This window comes from Phaenicophaeus curvirostris, chromosome 5 (assembly GCF_032191515.1).
Source record: "Phaenicophaeus curvirostris isolate KB17595 chromosome 5, BPBGC_Pcur_1.0, whole genome shotgun sequence".
NCBI classification, from domain to species: Eukaryota; Metazoa; Chordata; class Aves; order Cuculiformes; family Cuculidae; genus Phaenicophaeus; species Phaenicophaeus curvirostris.
Window position 1 is genome coordinate 26780793 of NC_091396.1, and position 18649 is coordinate 26799441.

The following is an 18649-nucleotide window of genomic DNA, read 5'->3' on the forward strand; positions in this document are numbered from 1 at the left end:
AAAAAGCCCTGCTTCATGTTCTGTCAGGGTGGACGGAAAAACTTGCAACTCAGATTGTCATCTAGAACAATGCTTGATAAAAGCTTTAAAGTATTTTTGAGTGAGAATGTTGAAGCTGGAAATGTCAAAATTGGGGAAAATGTGTTAACTCATAGATTCAAACATTTACCTGAGTTGCCCCATGCATAACATTCTATTTTCCGTTTTATGTTTCAGTCTGGACTATCCTGATAGCATCATTACCAATGGAGTACTAGTGGTAATGTATATTTCTTACAATCTTTCTTGTGCAAACGTTCATATTTTTAACTGCAGAAACTTTGAGCTTTATGCCAAAGCCAGTACTATCAGCCACACTGCCCTACTGAAAAAAAAGAATCTGCTGTTGGCACTAAGATTCACTGTTTTCCGGTCACTCCAATGCGGTGCCACCTTCTGCAAATCCATACTGTGAGGCTGCTGTCAGCATGGGCCTGCCACCTACTTTCTTCTATAATCTTAAATTTCCTACTCATTTCTCCCACATTGCACCCAGAACTATCAGGGGTTAATGGTGAAAGTGATAAAATGCTCATAGGAAGCATTTTAAGAGTCCTATATCTCAATAGACTTACTATTTTGAATAAGTCTCATCTTTACTCTAACCATCTCTCCAAGTTCAAGCAGCTCATGGGTTTGGAAAAAAACTAATTAAGCTCCTTTTTTGCTTTCAATTTTTGAAAAAAATACCATGGCATTATTGCACTCATTATCTGTAGACGTAGTAGATAACAATTGTGTTGCTCATTGATCATTTAGACGGGTTGGTTGAGAACAGCATGAATCACTTGCAATGGCGTTTATGCTTCTCTCAGTTGTCATTTATTGTCTCTTGCTACAGGCACGTGAGGTTTCCTGTTTGGAGGTTAGGGTGGATACTGGGAAACTGAAGCAGCAATCCACAAGTGAGGTTATTGCTTCATTAACCTATTGTTTTTCTGTTATGATTCAGTCATTATAAAGATGTTGAAAAATTAATAATCTGTTGTGCATATTACTCTAGCTGTGTAACACCACACTTAGTTTCACTGTGCCCCACCTTGTAGAAAGATTGTATCTGTCAAAGTTTGAATTAATCAAATATTTACTTCTGAGGCAAATCTTAAATTGAGGCAAACCCAGCCATATATACTTGGAAAAAAAATATATTATTTCTCTCTTTTTGCTGCTGGTTCAAAATGAAAATTTTGAACTGTTGGATTTTCTTTTAGAATTATCTTATATTTAAATTAATATGTAAAGATCTTATCCTGTATGTTTCATTTCGGTATGAGTATGTACAAAGTTTCAAGCCAATCAGGTTTCTGAAAAAGAATTTTTTTTCCTTTAGTTTGCTAGGGCAAAAATACTTAACTGGCACTGTTAAATTTAAATGTAAAATTGTATCAAAGGGGTCTGCACAAAATGCAAACCACCACCAAATCAGGACTTGAGCTGTAAAATATAACTCTAATAAATGTAGCAGGACTCCTCACTAGTCTTTAAGTTCATTCAAATGAACAGTAGGTTGCGTAATGTTACTCATGGGGCAATTCTCAAAAAATTGTGACTGTTTCAAGATAATTAATGAATGGAAAATTGATCTTTATGAATAAAAGATTAACAATGGCTAAGTTGCATTATAGGAAGTTTCAGACTCAAATGCAACATGGGAAAGGTTAGCAACCTAAAATTATATGCCTATTGGCCTTGATCTTAGAAGAGAACAGCCAACAGTCTCACTGTAAATGTAAGAGCTTTCATGTACAAGGAACACAGCTGCTGGGTTGATTGATAGTTTCAGTTCTGGTGAAATGAGGGGACATGTCAATGAGTCAGCTTGATTTTGGTGTTTGAGTCATATGACTGTTGTAGCAGACACAATATACAGTAAAACGTACATGATGAACCAGAAAAGACTGACTTCAAATAAATGACTTATTCAATATAAATAATCCAAAATGCCTTTAAAGTGATGCTCCTTTAAATCTAAATCTTGGATTTATTTATTCATGGAAAACATCTACCAAATGCACTATAGTATTATAAAAATATGTGATTTCTGAGTATTAATGATTTCTACAGACCAATGAAAATATCCGTTTTCAATCTGTTTTGGGGACCCAAAGTCTCCTTAATCATTGTGATGTAAGGAAGATCAGACAAGAATTGTGAAGAGTGGAAGCTGATTTATTTATTAGTTATGTGTGTTTGCTTGGGATAGTTAAAATTCTCATTGTTCCTTTCTTCTATGTTTAGATCAGGAGCTTACATTTACAGTGAAAGGGTCCCATGAAAGAAGCCAGAAGATTCTGCTGGACTCTGACCCCAGCCTTAGGATCATTGTGTTTCACTGTGTTATAAATGACCAGACAAGACTGGATATCACATTGCCAGAAGAAGTATGTTCCCCTTCTGTATGTTATCACTAACCTTAATGAAATAAGAAGAAATTAATGTAACCAGTGAACTGAACTAGCCCTCTTAGTAGGAGAAGACATAGCGATGAAAAATGTTTCATGTGCACATCTCTAACACTTCTTACATTGTTTCAGCTGGCAAATAAAAATGAAAGTGAGAAATCTGGGATCCTTTCCTTCCCTCTGACTTCACTCCCTTTGCAGAAGGAAATAATAGTAGAAGAGGTGAGTGCTGTGAAACTTTTGAAATTACTATTTTCAAAATGTGCCTAACATTGTTCTGCTAGGAACGAAGTTCCTGAGTGAACAAAATCACTGTGTGAACTTGTACAGCTGTCTATTGAAAATGTTGAAAAAAAAATTGAGACCATCATATTCACTTTAAGGAAGCAGTTGTTAACAATAATTAAATAATATGAAAATCATTGCAAACCTGTGTCCCAAAATTAGAATTAAGTGGTTTCAAGGAACAAAACCAACACATGCATTTCAAAATTTCTGGCATGGACACAATTTCAGAATGGAAAAAAAAATCAATCCCAAATATGAGCTTAATTCAGACCTCAATTTGTCTAAATATTGATATTGAGAACGTCTATGTGTGTGATTTTTTTTTCTTATTTTGTTAATAATATAACTTCTCTCATTCTTGTTACTCCTAAGTGTGCACACTGTGAGCTGGTGTAACATGTGAACTTGGGGCACACTAACTGCCCCAAACAGACAGGCTTGCTAGATAAGAGAGAATTTGATTCCAGAACAGCAAGTGAGACTTGGGTTAATTATACTGAAATAATGCCCTTGGCCATATGAGTTATTATTTGAGAACCTTCTTTCTCACTGAAAGTGAGAAAGCTTGAGCTTGAAGGAGAGAAATGTTTTAAAGTTTAATGGTAATTCATTTATTTTCTGGATTTCTAGGATTCTTCTTTTCATGTGTGCTTGACAGCAAGAAAATGGTAAGATAGCCTTTTTCATCCTATCATCCAGGATTATCATAAACTAGTTATCTAGGTTTTTTTCCTTATAGGTTGGGAGATGAACACATGCTGTGTGAGTGCTTTGTCCTGTACTCATGTGGTGCCTCAAGTAAGTATAAGTCTGCTGCAGTTATAGGATCGTGCAATTCAATATGAGTTATGAGCCTCGGTAGGTTTCTTCAGAGTAAACTAGCCTATTTTATGACTAATATTCATAGACATGAATAAAACTGCAGTACTCACATATTAATTTTGTTGCCTATTTACGCCAATAGTCAGATCTGCATGTTGCCAGAAATAAACCCTATTCCTCTTTAATTTTGCAAAGTGGCCAAACAAACACAGGGAATTCTGTCTTCTACCCCTTCTCCTGCTTCACTGAACAGAATGGGAGGTAAGACCTGACCAGCTGCCCCTCTGCCAGCCCACTCACAGGGACAGAATTGCGCCACTGATATGTAAAACTGAAGACAACGAGGTTTCATGGTTCAACTGAAAACTTCATATTTTTCACACCATTCTTACAACTGGGTGTTATAAAGAAGGGAACTAAGGTGGATTTTCAGAGCATGGGAGCAGTTTGTGTAGGTGGCATTCACAGCACAGGAAGAAGAGCTACTTGTTCAATCTCAGCCAATGAAAAATTATATTGAAATGTAAATCACAGATTTATAGAAAGAGTAATAGGAATTCTAATCTACTGCTAAAAATGATGTTTGTTTTTATAAGATCAATCACTTGACCTTACTGTGTTTTCAGAATTGCACTGTGATACACCAGATTTGCTGGAGAACAAATTATTATTAACCCTTGAAATATTCATGTTTGTGAAATATTGCTGAAAGTACTGTTGAGAATATAGTTTGCAGCCATCAGAGGGTGATGTGACCCAGCAGATTTGGTCAATATTGAGTAGTGTCCTCAGAAACGAGGGTGTTTATGTTATTGGAGACACAAAACGTTAGCTGCCAGTTGATTGATTTTGTACCTTTTTTCTGTAAATTTTTTGGCTTGTGCTTCTCATTCCTCAAGGGAGAAAATTCAGTGTGGCTGCCCATGTGGAAGAAATGATGAATTTTCTTCTATATTTTCAGGATGAAGCTTGCAAATGCTTATCTAGAAATCTATTCAGTGCACAGGTGAAAGGCTGGAATTCACAGGACAGAGGCTGAGCAGGGTGTGATGCTGCAGGACTTAGTCTGCAGTTCAGGATCTGTCACACAGCTCATTAGGACCTTCGCTTTAAACACTGTTAGTGAGCTGTCAAAACCTGAGAACAGGTGAAGATGGCATCACTTGACTTTTTTCAGGATGTCAGGGGACAAAAATGAATGGATAAATGAAAAATTACTCCTGAAATTACCTCCTTTGGTGATCTTTCCCTGGCTTGTGTCTTGTCTTTCTGCCCGTGTCTAAAGCACACTGGAAGCTCCTCTTCGTCCTCGCTGTTACTTCTTACTGACAATAAAAATGGTCCTTATTTTCTCTGTTCCTTGATCAATATGCAGACTTAGAAACAACTTTTTTTTACAGATGATTTGTGGAGTTTACAGAGTAACTGCTGCACAGCTCCTGGAATCGGCTATAAATGACATATGCATTGATTTGTCCCATTGCCTATTCCAGCTCAGGAGACCTGGATGTGCGCTTGGGGTTTAGCCTGTGCACAGAAGAGAAGAAATTCCTGTGGAAAAGGAAGAAATATGTTGCTGCTGCTCTGAAAAAGATTCTTCAATTGGAGGAGGATCTGAAAGACCATGAGGCAAGTTAACACAATCCTTGGTAGCTCTTCAGTTCAACCCATTCCTATTTATTCTTGATATTGCTCATGAGTTTTGGGAAGAAAAATGGGCAGACATGGAACAACTGGGAGAAACTGCCTGGGAAGTAGTGTGCCTCTAGCTCAGTAACAGAGACAAGGTGGTGGTCATGGCATTTGTAAAGGATTTTGAAGGGAGGAAGCAAAAATTTTCACACAGTCTTCTGTAGCAGATAAGACACAGTGTTGGGAAAACTAACCACTAGGATAAAACTGACAAGCTGGAAAAGAAGAGTGAATTATTGAGTGGTATAGATTAAATAGCTGATTCATTAGCTTATTCTGCAGCATTATCACTGTAGACCCTGCTCCTGCCTCTGTAATTCAACTATGAGTTTTGTAACTGCTTATTTCTAGCTGGGTTGTTGAAAATAAGGTAAGTACAAACATATCAACAAGCAAGAATCCTCTTTAGCTGGTAATTAAAAGAAAGAGTGATTTGTATAAATACAGATTTTAAAAAAATCACAGTTTGGACTTCAGAGCAGAGAATAATGTAGGAAATGAAGTTTTCAAGAAAGCTGGAAAGAAGGGTTTTACATAGCTCTCTGAGTTTCCTGACATATGGAAAATTGGTTAAAGTGGTAAGACTGAAATAGTAAGTCTAAAGTTGTTTTTGAAAAGATCTAATTACTCTGGCTTTCCTATTGCAGTATTTAAATTCAAAGTTGTGAAAAAATCCCCTCTGCCTTGTTAACTGACTTACATTTGAATTGAAAAAAAATTACAATTAGAATTGCAATTCATAATGAAAAGCTTAGAAAAATGTAAGAACTAAAATCTAACTTTTTGGAATTATTCTGATTTTAGTTAGGATGATCAGTTTTTCCTTATTATTATTTATAAAAATTCTTAAATTTTAAGTTCTTATCAAGTTTAGTATAGGAAGAACATAGGGTTTTTTAGATTAATTTCAATTAACGGAACGGGAGGAATATTTTCTTCAATCTGTATTCATTGACTTCAGAACAGCAGATTGCTTGATGAAATTAGAAGCTAATAATGAAAAAGGTATAAATAGACCTTGTCCATAGGGAATGCAGGCATTCATGGAACTTAAGATACTAATTGAAGCAATGAGTGCAGTTAATCAGAAAAAGATTAAGGCAAAAATAGTCTGTCTCTTCAATCCGACTTGGACCTTGGAGCACGGGAAGCCCAATTGATGATTGTACTTTAGAACATAAACTTCCTGGCTTGAGGCCAGGAAGGCTTTGGATGTTGTGTGGTCTGGCTGATTACATGGTGCTGTGCATTCTTCTGAGACACCGGTCATTGTTAAAGGCAGAATCACAGATCCCTAATCTACTCCAACGCAGTAAATCCTTTCTTTTCTCTGATGGCTTCTAATAATACACTTTGAGAAGAATTCCAGGGAGATGAGGTTGATTTCCAATTATATACTGAGGAAATAGCCTCCTGCCCCGATCTGAGTGGGTAAGATAAAAACCTTCCCTCTCCCATCAGTCAGGTGGTGGCCACAGAAGTCTTTCGCAACAATCACATCACTTTTGCATGAAGTAATATTACTATTTGTATCAATGCCTGTAACCTGTTATGCGATTTCTGCAGTAAGAGGGAATTGCTTGTTTCTAACACATGCATAGCTTTCACTTCTTCTGCCTTGCCATGTTGAACAGGTGCCAGTGGTGGCCATCACAACGACTGGAGGAGGGACGAGATCCTTAACAGCAATGTATGGCAGCCTGCTGGGTCTCCAGAAACTCTGTCTGTTAGACTGCTTTTCCTACATTGGTGGTTTATCGGGGACCACATGGTGAGAATGATCCAAACAAGGTTTATGTTTACACTCTCTTTGCTTCATACTGTAGACAGTTTGGGCAGCGCCATCAGCTTACATGGCACTTAGTAAATGAAAATATTTTCTATTTTCCCCACAATCTCCTGTGTGTCCATCTAGAGCAAAGAAATAAAACATACTGAATAAGAGATCAATTGCTATATTCATCAGCTGCTTTTGCTACCACACTGACACAGATTATGCTTGGTATTTTAATGTAAATGTTCCATTATCTTTTCATATTTTATCAATTATACATTAGACTGAATGCAACGAATTTATCTTTAGACGGGGAATTGAAGATGGGAAGAAGAATTTATGCCTGCCATTTGCTGGTTATTCTCGCTTCCATTTTGGATTTAGAGTGCATCTCCCTCTGGTAAAAAGTATATTTGGGACTAGTGGTATTAATACTGTCACAGACATTCCAACAAATGATACCAAGTTATCTTGGAGAGACTGCAGCTATGGTTACTCATTAGAAAATGCACTCCTCTAGTGAGCATATAGTTGATATCATATTTAAAAAAATGTAAGTATTTAATCATGTGGGTTCCAGGTAGATCCACTTCTCTACACCTAGCTAGAAGTGGAGACAGCATTTTTGCACTTAATTGTGCATTTAATGGCAGGTTTGTTTAAGCATCTGCCAAATTCTTTTAAGCTCTCTGTACACTTGTGGAGACCTGAGTATACCTGTCTGTGTTACGATTTCAAGGAGACAAGTAAGAATGGTTGCATCAGGACATGCCCAAGACCCAAGAACTTCCCAGTTCTCTTGCCGGCAGAAGCCAGTAGCAGATACTGGAAAAAAATATGGGACTGGAGCAAACTAGTAAGAACTGCTCCCTAGAGTACTTCTTACCTTCCAAGAAATTGATCTTCTAAGGACTTGTGAAATCTTTGTATTTTGTATTTTCCTTTGTATTTGTGTTTTCTTCCCTTGACTATCTTGGATCAATTTTGAGCCCACAAAAACTTTTATCATCAAAACCAGCAAAGCTTGGAGGTTTTGTTTGTTCTTGACATGAAAGTGTTTCAAATGCATTTAATTTTCAGTTGTGAAGCCCATAGGAATTGAGAAACAGGCAAAGAAATTGCATAGAAGTTTTCTGAAGCCAGACCACAGTATTAGTTCTCTTTCATTTTTTTCCTCTAACGTTTCTTCAGGACAATGTCAAACTTATATGAAGATTCTAATTGGTCACAAAAATATCTGGAGGATGCAATCAAGGAAGCTCGCAAGCAAGTAACTAAATGCAAGATCTGCTGTTTTTCTTTGGATTGTCTTAAGTATTATTATAATGACCTGAAGGAGAGGACTAAAGAAGGACATAAGACTTCTTTCATAGACCTTTGGGGGCTTGTCATTGAATCAATGCTACACGATAAGGTATTATTCCTTTTTTCCAGAAACCAAACGAACTTCTATAGCTAAAAAGAAGAAGAAAAAAAATCCTGGGATGCCATAATGATTGATTAAATTCTGTATATTCAGATTCATTATTACAACACAACTCTTTCTTTAATATGAGGATAGCTTTGAACTGAAGGAGCCATGCCATTGCAGTCAAAGGCGTTTTTATTTCTTAAAGAAAGAAAAATTCTGAACTGTAAACTGATCACTTTGGACATGAAATATTGTGACTAGAAGAGGCACCTGAAAATTTGAAATTATTTACTTCATTAGCATAAATGAATAAAGTGACCTAGTTATAGACTGCATATGGAGATGATTCAAATAGAGGGGAAGACCATTCTGTAAATGTTTTATCAAGTTTTAAGAAAGAGTGAAAGAAATTTTGGTACTTTAATAACAATATAACTTAAGTAGTTTCCTTCTGGTTTGTGTTTATGCAAGGAAGTTTTTAATTGTCATGTGCAATAGAATATATTCTTGCATATTAATGTACTTGAAAAATATGCTAAAATATCATAAAAATAGTTCCCTTAGATCTAGCAAAGGAAAGTACTTTACCGTTTACTTAGCCATGCATTTCTTCCTGGGAATGTTTTTTCCCTTGCTGAATCTAGAGTCAACCTCTGCATTCCTCAAAATTAAAGAACCCATAAGGGGGTAGCTGCTGGTTATGGGATACTTGCCAAGTCTGGAATAGCCTGTGGCAGATATTTCTGCACAATCCAGTGAGCTGAGAAAAACGAAGGAGAACCTGAGTAAAGCTCATAATTCATGCTGTTTTATTTCAAGTACAAGTTGGTTTTCAGTTTATTCCATTAACTATTTTTAATCAAAACCAGAAAGATCAACACAAACTCTCAGACCAACGACAGGCCGTGGATAATGGTCAGAACCCATTGCCCATCTATGTGGCCATCAACCTCAAGTCCAACTACAGTGCTCAGGCATTCAGAGGTAATGGTTATGATCCAGTCTTCTTAACAACTTTATAAATTAAGTAATCTGAACTCAGACTAAATGCATGTAATCACCTCTAATACAACAGTCTTCTAATTCTAATTACAAAAAAAAACCTTTTAGAATTTCACAGAATAGCAACTATCATTTATGATGTCAACATCAAAATTTATCCTGGTCACAAAGGCCTTGTAATGAAACTAGTTGTTATACTGATTCCATGTGGCTTATTTTTGACAACTAAAGAGAAAAACTTCAGTTTTTGTTTCCAGTGGCAGGAAAGTCACTATTTTCTCTAGCATTTATTTTCATAGAGTTTGTTTAATAAGAGCAGCCATGTACATGACACTAAGTGAATGCTAAGCTTTCTGCCACTGGCACCCTTAGGGAACAAGTTATAGTTGAGCAATACGTGTTTCTGAGTAAGACTATCTGCACAGAATGCTTATGGTTTCATTCAGACCAGAGCTTTTCTGCTGGAGATCACTGTATAAAAAGACATATTCTCAGTGTACTGCTATAGTTGGTGAACAGTACATTAGATGAACTAGACAGTATCTTTCTCACGATTTATTCCTTCTCCCTAGTACTCCTCTCTTTAGCAACAGTTAACACATTATTGCCTTTTCCTAATCTGGCTGCTGTCACCATAGAGTGGCTGGAGTTCACACCCTATGAAGTCAGTCTCCTCAAATATGGAGCATCTATCCATGCAGAACATTTTGGAAGTGAATTCTTTATGGGAAGATTGGTGAAGAGGCTCTCAGAGACTCGAATCTGCTATATGCAAGGTGACTATTGCTTAGAGGGAAAGATGGCCTACTCGAGGGGCAGCTGGTGCAAGTGAACAAGTGGTATGTGGTGGAGAGCCCTGGGAAAGCACTAGTAAACAGGGTGAGCAGGTGTGACTTTGCATTGGCAAGGACATACTCAGGAAGTATTCCCACAATGATATCCATCCAGACAGAAAGGAAGTATCCAAGGGGAAGGATTGAAGGTATGTATCAATTAAAATTCTTCCAAGACTACTCCATCAATCAGTTTCTATTCTCTCTTTCACATTACAGGCATGTGGAGTAGTATATTTTCCATAGATGTGATGTATGTCTGGAATTTGGCTACTGATTCAGAGGACTTCTGGTATAGATGGACAAGAGACAGAGTAAAAGACATTGGTGAGATTGTTTTGTGGGTTTTTTTAACCACCAGTATGTATTGCTTATGTTCTGTGCCTGAAAAGATGCTGTGAATGTCAAAGAGAGAGAGATGGGGAAAGCAAAGCAAAGAAATTGGCTAAGAAATTTTTATGCCTCATTTAGAAGAACTAAATTGTGCTTCTTTGGCAAAGCTTTGGCAAAGCTGTACCTTTTTCTAAAGAATGTGCAGACACAAAACTAGTCTCCATCAGACATGTAAAAATAACATTTTATTAGGAATCCTTCTTCAGACTGTTAAGTCATGATATGGTCCTCCCTGGCTCCTAATACCATCAACAAAGAAAACATCTCTTGCAGAGGGCTGCTTTCTCCACCAAACTGCCCATAGAGAAAGCTTGCTCTTGCTGTTAATTGCACAGGGAGCCTGGAGTGACTGGCCTCCAAACTTAGATAATGTTTGCAGCTGGGTGTTATTCACATGCTTTCTGAAGGTGTCCTGTTCAAATGCTAATTTGTCCCCCTGCATGCTTTGGAACTCAGCTCTTGTCTCCACTGCTTGCTGTGATAGAGGTGGGCATCATGCAAGGAAGCTTGTAGTGGGAGGTAGTGCTTACTGCCTGGCAGCTTGATGCCTGCTGGTAGCTGTCATTTAATTCAGTGTCTAATACTGAGTTTTATCTAGTTGCATAGACTTTAAGGGCTTATGACTATGTCTGATTTACCTTTGGGGTGGGGGATGGTGACAACTGTCTTTATCAACCATTACTCCATTTTAAAAAAAATATTGATCATTTCAGAAAACTGTCCTAAACTCAGAACTTCTTTTTTACTTCTTGCAGAGGAAGAACCTTTTCTGTCCGTGAATCCTTATGAGACAGACACATGCGTATTCACTCCCTCAAGTGCCTTCTCCTCTGCTCTGCGAGATGTCTTAACAGGACGCCCAACCATTGCACAGTATCCCAATTTTATCAGAGGCTTCCAGATGCATAGCAAGTACCTGGAGAGTGAAGGATTTTCCACTTGGAAAGGCACAGTAACACAGCATGTTTTGCAGTAACATTTTAAGGAGGTTTCAGTTTGGGAATTTAATTAGGATTTCCCAGTGAGGAGGAAGAGACGAGACTGAGTTCTTCTAAAATTCCACTTCTCCCTTCCACAAATGGAAGACGTGGAAACCAGATTTGAACAGCATTTAATTTTTTGAGGGGTGAAATTGAATTTGGTTGTCTGGGGATTGTGTTCCAGTAGACAACGTGAGCTTAGCCTGAGAAGGCAGGAGAGATCTCCCCTTTAAGGCCAAAGCTGTTTAAGGTGTCCAGGAAGGAAGGAGTTGTCGTGTGTCTGTTACTCCTGTAAATCAGTGTTGCTAGGAAGTCAAACGAAGGCAGGGAAGATGGTAGGCAAAATTCTCTCCTCTTTCCTCTTTAACTTTCTGCAGATGAGCAATTTCATTTTGTATTTGTTGTAATGTGAAATGTTTATGTTTCAGACACAGTCATAGACTCCTTTCCAAATAAACTGATGGAAACAGCAGACAATGACCTCTCCCTTGTTGATACTGGCTTTTTCATCAATACCAGCTACCCACCACTTTTGAGATCAAAAAGGGAGGTGGATGTCATCCTGCATTTAAATTACAGTGGAGGGTCCCAGACACTGGTAAGAAAAGCTATGGTATCTGAGATCTTTTTCCTTCCTGGCCTTTTGGTATCTAGTAATTGTCAGTCACACGAACTAATTTTCCAGTACTGGAATAGGAAATAGATGATTATTATATGAATTATTATTTAGATTATTAGGTGATTTATTTCTTAGTAACCAAGAAGGATTTTAGAGGACAATGATGGATATAGACATTTTAACATCATCATGGTCTTCACTGCAGTGTAACGAAAGTTTTTGAAGAACTGACTGAGGCATATTAATAGAATGAATCATAGAATCATAGAATGGTTTGGGTTAGAAGGGACCTTAAAGATCATTTAGTTCCAATGCCTTGTCATGGGCAAGGACACCTCCCACTAGATCAGGCTGTATTAGGAGCCACTGAAGCTTCTTGGTCTGTTCAGCCTGGAGAGGAGGAAACTGCGGGGGTATAGCAGTTTACTGCTTCCTCACAAGGGAAGAGGGGGGAACAAACGCTGATGTCTTCCCTCTGGTGACCAATGACAAGACCCAAGGGAATGGCAGGAAGATGTGCCAAGGAAGGTTTAGATTGGCTATTAGGAAAAGATTCTTCAATTAGAGGGTGGTGGAGCACTGGAACAGTCTTCCAAGGGAAGCAGCCATGGTGCCAAGCCTAACAATATTCAAGAAACATTTGGACAATACACTCAGACACACGGTGTTAATTTTGAGTTTGTCCTATGCAGGGATAGGAGTTGTACTCGATGTTTCTTGTAGGTCCCTTCCAACTCAGATCATTCTGTGATCCTTAAGGTGAGCAACTTAGAGAGGCAATGGAATGTCATGACAATATTTTAACAGTTTAAGTGGGAAAACCTGTGTGTCTCTTGGTCTATTTATCTCATATCAGTCTCATGGAAGTGTACTGGCTGAAGCTGGACTTGATTAATAATTTAAAAAAAAAGAATTAGTGTTGCACACACAACGAGAATAGTATTAATATAGACATAGGCTTATAGTAAATACAGCCATTAAAGATGTTTGGGGTTTTTTTCATTAGGTCATAATGTATATTGATAAATGTATATGTTAATAGGGAGTCATTATCAAATGATGGCAAACTATACAGAGGACAAAGACTCGTAAAGTGGTAAATAATGAAGAAGTCAAGACAATGACATAGCATGATCTGGACTGATGTGTTCCCTCTCCATTCTTTCCTTTCCTCTTCTGAACTTATTTAATTGAAATTATGAGATCAGCCCTCTGCCTTTTGTCTCCATTTTCAAGGTCAAAGGAAGTGACTGTTTTCTTCTTTTGCCTAAAGCAGTGCAGAAAATAAGATAAGCCGTAATGTCTGGTGCGGTTATGGTTGTTTCTGTCTGCAACCCAACGTCTTCCCAGAAGAAGATTCAAGCCTTGGCATATTCATGTTGGCTGCTGGATTTTAAAAAATCCAGGCCTCTGGATTTTTTTTTTTTTTTAGTGTTGATTCTTTGTATTTATTTTATTTCTTTTATTAATTCATTTCAGCCTCTGGATCAGATTGCAAATTACTTCTCAGAGCAAGGAATTCCATTTCCCAAAATTGAGATAAGCGAGGAAGACAGGGAAAACTTGAAGGAGTGCTATGTATTTGAAGATTCTGACAGTCCACAAGCTCCAACAGTTCTTTTTTTCCCCCTCGTAAATGACACCTTCAAGAAATATAAAGCTCCTGGTGAGTTGTCTGTGGCTAGCAATTTTAATCAAATATCAGTTATATAGTGTGTCCTATTCATATCTAATGTCTCACTGTCATCTCTGGTCTTCTTTCCAATGCTGGCATTATTAGTCTCATTGCTGATAAAAAATAACTGGTCTGTGTCAGTATGTGTGGACTGTGAGAACTCCAGAATCTTTCCTAACACATTTGGCATGAAAATAGGCATTTACTCCACAGGAATTACTAGAGAGATTGTAAAAGTAAAACTCTCAAAGCACGTACAGCATAGGTGGTAAGTTCTCAACAGAAGCCGTTATATTCTACAGATGTGGACATGTTATTCACTGCTTCTTGTAAAGATGGGAGGCAAAACCTTCTGGAGGTTTTGGTGATAGCCCATTCATCTGGGTTTTGGTCACATATTTAAAAGAAATCTCCCAGACTGAGAGGCTAGAAATCTTTGCTTTTAGTGTAACTGTGTTCTCTGTCTGAGTACTATCGTTTCTCCTGAACTTCCAGTTAGAGGGTTTTTATTTCATCCAGTATAAGACTACCTTGTTTTCCTTTTGCTTGCACTTTTCTAGTTTGGGTAACAAAGGCTTTGGTCTACAAGCTCTGCTGCTGATAATATTCTCATTCCCAGCTCTTCGGGTTTACATGATTTTTGGACAGAGGATTGATGCAGAGGCTGAACAATACAATGCTACTAGACTACTTTAACATCCCTCTGGCAAATCATACTTTTCCCTCCAAATCTCCCTTTTCTACTTATAATTATTCAAATGACTGATATGAGCCACATTCTGCAATAAAACCTTATCAGTGTATATCTTTGTGGTTTGTCCCTCAGGTGTGGAAAGGACTACTGAAGAGATGGCTGAAGGCCAAGTTGATGTCTCCAGTATTCTCTCCCCATTTACGACAAGGGAGGTGTGTTTCAGTGAGGAGAATTTTGACAAACTAGTGAAATTGACTGATTACAACATCCTGAATAATGAGAAGTCAATAATTCGGGCTTTGCGCTTGGCAGTGGAACGAAGGAAGGAGCGGAATTGTTAGTCTCTGACCACTAGATTTAACCTTTCATATGTTCGTTCTTGGGTTATATATTATCTCGTGAGATTAAGATGTTTGATGTTTGCCAGTGTTACTAGCAGTAGAAATCATATCATCCCATGGACGTGCTGGACTCCAATTCATCTTATTTATGTTACTGCCAGACAAACAGAATGGAATTTACCAGTGGTTTAACCTAAATTTAAGCTTAATTTTATTGCTTTGTTACTTTATCAATTGATATTAAATTAATATAGTGTTGTGTAAGATAATAAAATATGTATCTAGTACATGAAAATGTGGAACAAACCAGTATTCATGTTTATTTTCTGTCTGGTGGAACAGCAATCTCTTGAACTGGAATTTCTCTGTTAAATCGCTAATCCACTGTATTGGTCTTCCTCATCTTACTTATTGTCGCACTGGAGGTTTTCATCTCTTGTTTGATTGCCTGTCCACTTATTTAACTGGCTTTCTTCACAAATCTCTGAAAATAAGTTTCTTAAATTACTATTAGTGTTGTAAAAAATCTTTGTAGTTTTCATTATCAATAAAAAATATCCCTGAATTAGGTCATCTTTGTTTCACGTGGTCACGAGTCCTCTGAGCTGCTGTTCACAGAATCATTTATATACAGCCTAAGTAGTAGTCATATTGCCCAACTTTCCTTTCATTTTCTCTTGGAGTTGCCACTAACTGTCCTGTCTCACTCATTGTCACCTGCCTTGGCTGTTCCTGAATGATTACCTTGCAGTTTCTCCCAATGTTTCATAAGATGGGAAGTGGCTGCTAGCTTTTTGCGTAGAGTATGGCAATGCAAGAGGCCCTTTTGAGCTCCTTTATGGCTGTATTTTTTGCAAATGTTCAGCATTTCCCCACAAATGGTCTTTTTGCAGGGGTTGTCCTGAGAAAGTGGTTCCTCACCATCAGAAATCCTGGAGGTGTTCTGGGGGAAGGTAGCTGCCAAGAACTCTTCTCACAGGTCTGGAATAGGCAGATCAGAAGCTCAGACTTTCACAATATAAGCCCCATACTGTGGAGCTGTGATACACAAAGAGGCTGCTCACAGCAGCTCAGAAAATGCTTGGGATTGTCTTCCTTTTGACAATAAATGCTCCTTCTGTTGGAATGAGCTTCAGACTGAGTCACCAGGGCAGAACTGATGTCAAGATCAGATTGATCTCAACAGTGTTGAAATTAGGTCTTGATTATGCTCAGAAGTGATAAATTCATTTGTATGGAACAAAGTTCTAGGAAATGTGAAAAAAAAAAAAATCTTCCCTATGGGAAAAACACGTGATGATGTTTCTTACAGCAATTTGGGTGGTGGAAGAGGAGGAGTGAGTAATTTTTTTTCACCTATAAGCATGTTAATTTTGTTCATGCACCTGAAACACTTGAAAGGACATGGTATAACCCTGTTTCCAGGTACAGTACTGCATATTTAAATCTAGTTTACTAGCCTTCCATGTATAAGGCAGTTGTAATTCTGGTTCAGCTCCAGAGCAGAATATCAGCTCATGGCATCCCTCTTGGTCTTTTCCAGACTTATATTTGGGTTTATTCCTATGGTTTCTAGACCTTTTACTGGAAATGAAACAGAGCAGGATGGAAGCTGTTTCAGTCTGTTTTACATTGGAGACTTATTAAAAAACAGGATGAAAAGAAGCCAGATAGGTGCATGACACAGCCTGAGCTGGATTAACCCTGCTTTTTATCAGGGCTAGTCATGGTTAAAAGATGGGCTAATTACTACATAGCTGTGCTGCGTCTGAATTCAGCATTGGGTTATATCTATGTTATGTCCTGCTGCCCAATATGAAGGCTCCTTCTCCATCTGTGAGGGGGTTCCTGCTACTCCCAGATTACTCTGTAGCTCTTTCCTTCAGCTTCCCCAATATTTGAATATTCTCTGCTTGAAACAGGAAGCCAATGTGATTTTTAAAAAAATTATATTTTAGAATCATAGAATCATAGAGCAGTTTACATTGGAAGGGACCTCAAAGATCATTCAGTTCCACTCTGCCTGCTGTATACAGGAACACCTTTAACTAGATCAGGTTGTTCAAAGCCCTGCCCAGCCTGGTCTTGAACACTTCCAGGGATTGGGAATCTACAGCTTCTCCAAGTAAACTGTTCCAGTACCTCACCACCCCTATAGTAAAGAATTTTTTCCTTCTATCTAATCAAAATCTACTTTATTTCAGTTTAAAGCCATTACCCCTTGTGCTATCACTACACGTCCTTGTAAAAAGTCCCTCTCCGTCTTTCTTGTAGGCACCCTTTAGCCACTGGAAGGCTACTATGAGGTCTCACGAGAGTCTTCAGTTCTCCAGGCTGAACAAGACCAACTCTCAGCCTGCCTTCATAGGAGAGGTTTTCTCATCCCTCTGATCATCTTTGTGGTCCTCCTGTGGGTCTGCTCCAATAGGTTCACATCTTTTGTGTGATGAGGGCTCCAGAGCTGGACACAGTACTCCAGTATCATGAGAGTGGATTAGTGGGGAAGAGTCACCTCCCGCGACCTGCTGGCCACACTTCTTTTGAGGCTGCCAGGATATAGTTTGCGTTCTGGGCTGCAAATGCACATTGCTGGCTCATGTGCAGCTTTTCATCCACCACTACCCCCAAGTTATTCTTGACAAGGCTGCTCTCAATCCGTTCATACCTCAGAGTGTATGGATTCAGGAGGTTGCTCCTATCTAGGTGCAGGGCCTTGCACTTGGCCTTGTTGAACCTCGTGAGTTTTGTATGGCCTCAGTTCTCAAGCCTGTCAAGGTCCCTGTGGATGATATCCAGTCCCTTGGTGTCAGCTCAGTGTCACTGGCAAACCTGCTGAGGGTGCCCTCAGTCCTGCTGTCCCTGTCTGCAACAAAGGCATTAAACTGTGCCAGTCCCAATACTGACTTCTGATAAATATGTGTAACCGGTCTTCACTTGGATATTGAGCTTTTGACTGTAGTTCTTTAAGTGTGACTATCCAACCATTTCCTAATCATTTCCAGATCATCTATAAAAACATACAGTAGGCTTAGAACTGAGCTATTTGGGGATATTTCCCTCTGAGAATAACTTCCTTTGACTACTGCTTTTTGTGATCTGTTAGTTATCCATTCTTAATATATTGAACATCTGGATGACTTTTGTTGCATCTAATTCTTACTTAAGAGTGTTTTCAAAAGCTGAATGTTTTACAAAATTCATATTCTATCTTGTTTGTGAAATTGTCTTTATCAATCTGATCTTAACTCGCTGCAAAGAAGATGAGATTATTTTGAGTTTGATTTTTCTGTTAAATTTGATAATAGAATGATTTTTTTTAAAAAAAACCCCTCATTTTACCTCTTGTGTACTCACTTCTTGTACTTCCTCACTGAGACTGGGACCACTTCAGATGATGCTAGCAGTGTCTGTACAGTGAAGCTTTATAAATGTGGGGGCATAAAGAATAAGTGAGAACATAAAGAATAATTAACATTGATTTCACCCTCCCAAATATGTCCTCTTTGAGGTTGTTCACTTAACCGACTTAATTATGATCATGAAGGAAAAGAATTTGAGGCAGCGAGTGAGCATTTAATGCTTTGCCTTTACAATGCAAGCTCTTACAGTTTCAACATGTCACTGGGGAATTGTTTCATGCAGTATTTATCCTGCTTGGCTGAAGGACAGCTTACTGTCTGAGTT

General features: G+C 38.2%; 1 protein-coding gene across 1 annotated transcript in view; it reads left to right on the forward strand.

Annotated features, from left to right (window-relative positions):
- LOC138721244 (cytosolic phospholipase A2 epsilon-like) overlaps nt 1-15151 on the forward strand; it is a 33544-nt gene extending 18393 nt beyond the window's left edge. Inside the window, exons 7-21 of the mRNA XM_069858140.1 lie at nt 217-259; nt 881-944; nt 2278-2420; nt 2574-2663; nt 3360-3397; nt 5045-5180; nt 6878-7014; nt 8209-8431; nt 9298-9412; nt 10069-10206; nt 10483-10590; nt 11412-11603; nt 12065-12234; nt 13735-13921; nt 14757-15151. Coding sequence (XP_069714241.1) covers nt 217-259; nt 881-944; nt 2278-2420; nt 2574-2663; nt 3360-3397; nt 5045-5180; nt 6878-7014; nt 8209-8431; nt 9298-9412; nt 10069-10206; nt 10483-10590; nt 11412-11603; nt 12065-12234; nt 13735-13921; nt 14757-14965 — 1993 coding nt within the window. The 3' untranslated portion in view covers nt 14966-15151. The remainder of the gene's footprint in view (nt 1-216; nt 260-880; nt 945-2277; nt 2421-2573; nt 2664-3359; nt 3398-5044; nt 5181-6877; nt 7015-8208; nt 8432-9297; nt 9413-10068; nt 10207-10482; nt 10591-11411; nt 11604-12064; nt 12235-13734; nt 13922-14756) is intronic.
- The last annotated feature ends 3498 nt before the right edge of the window (nt 15152-18649 follow it).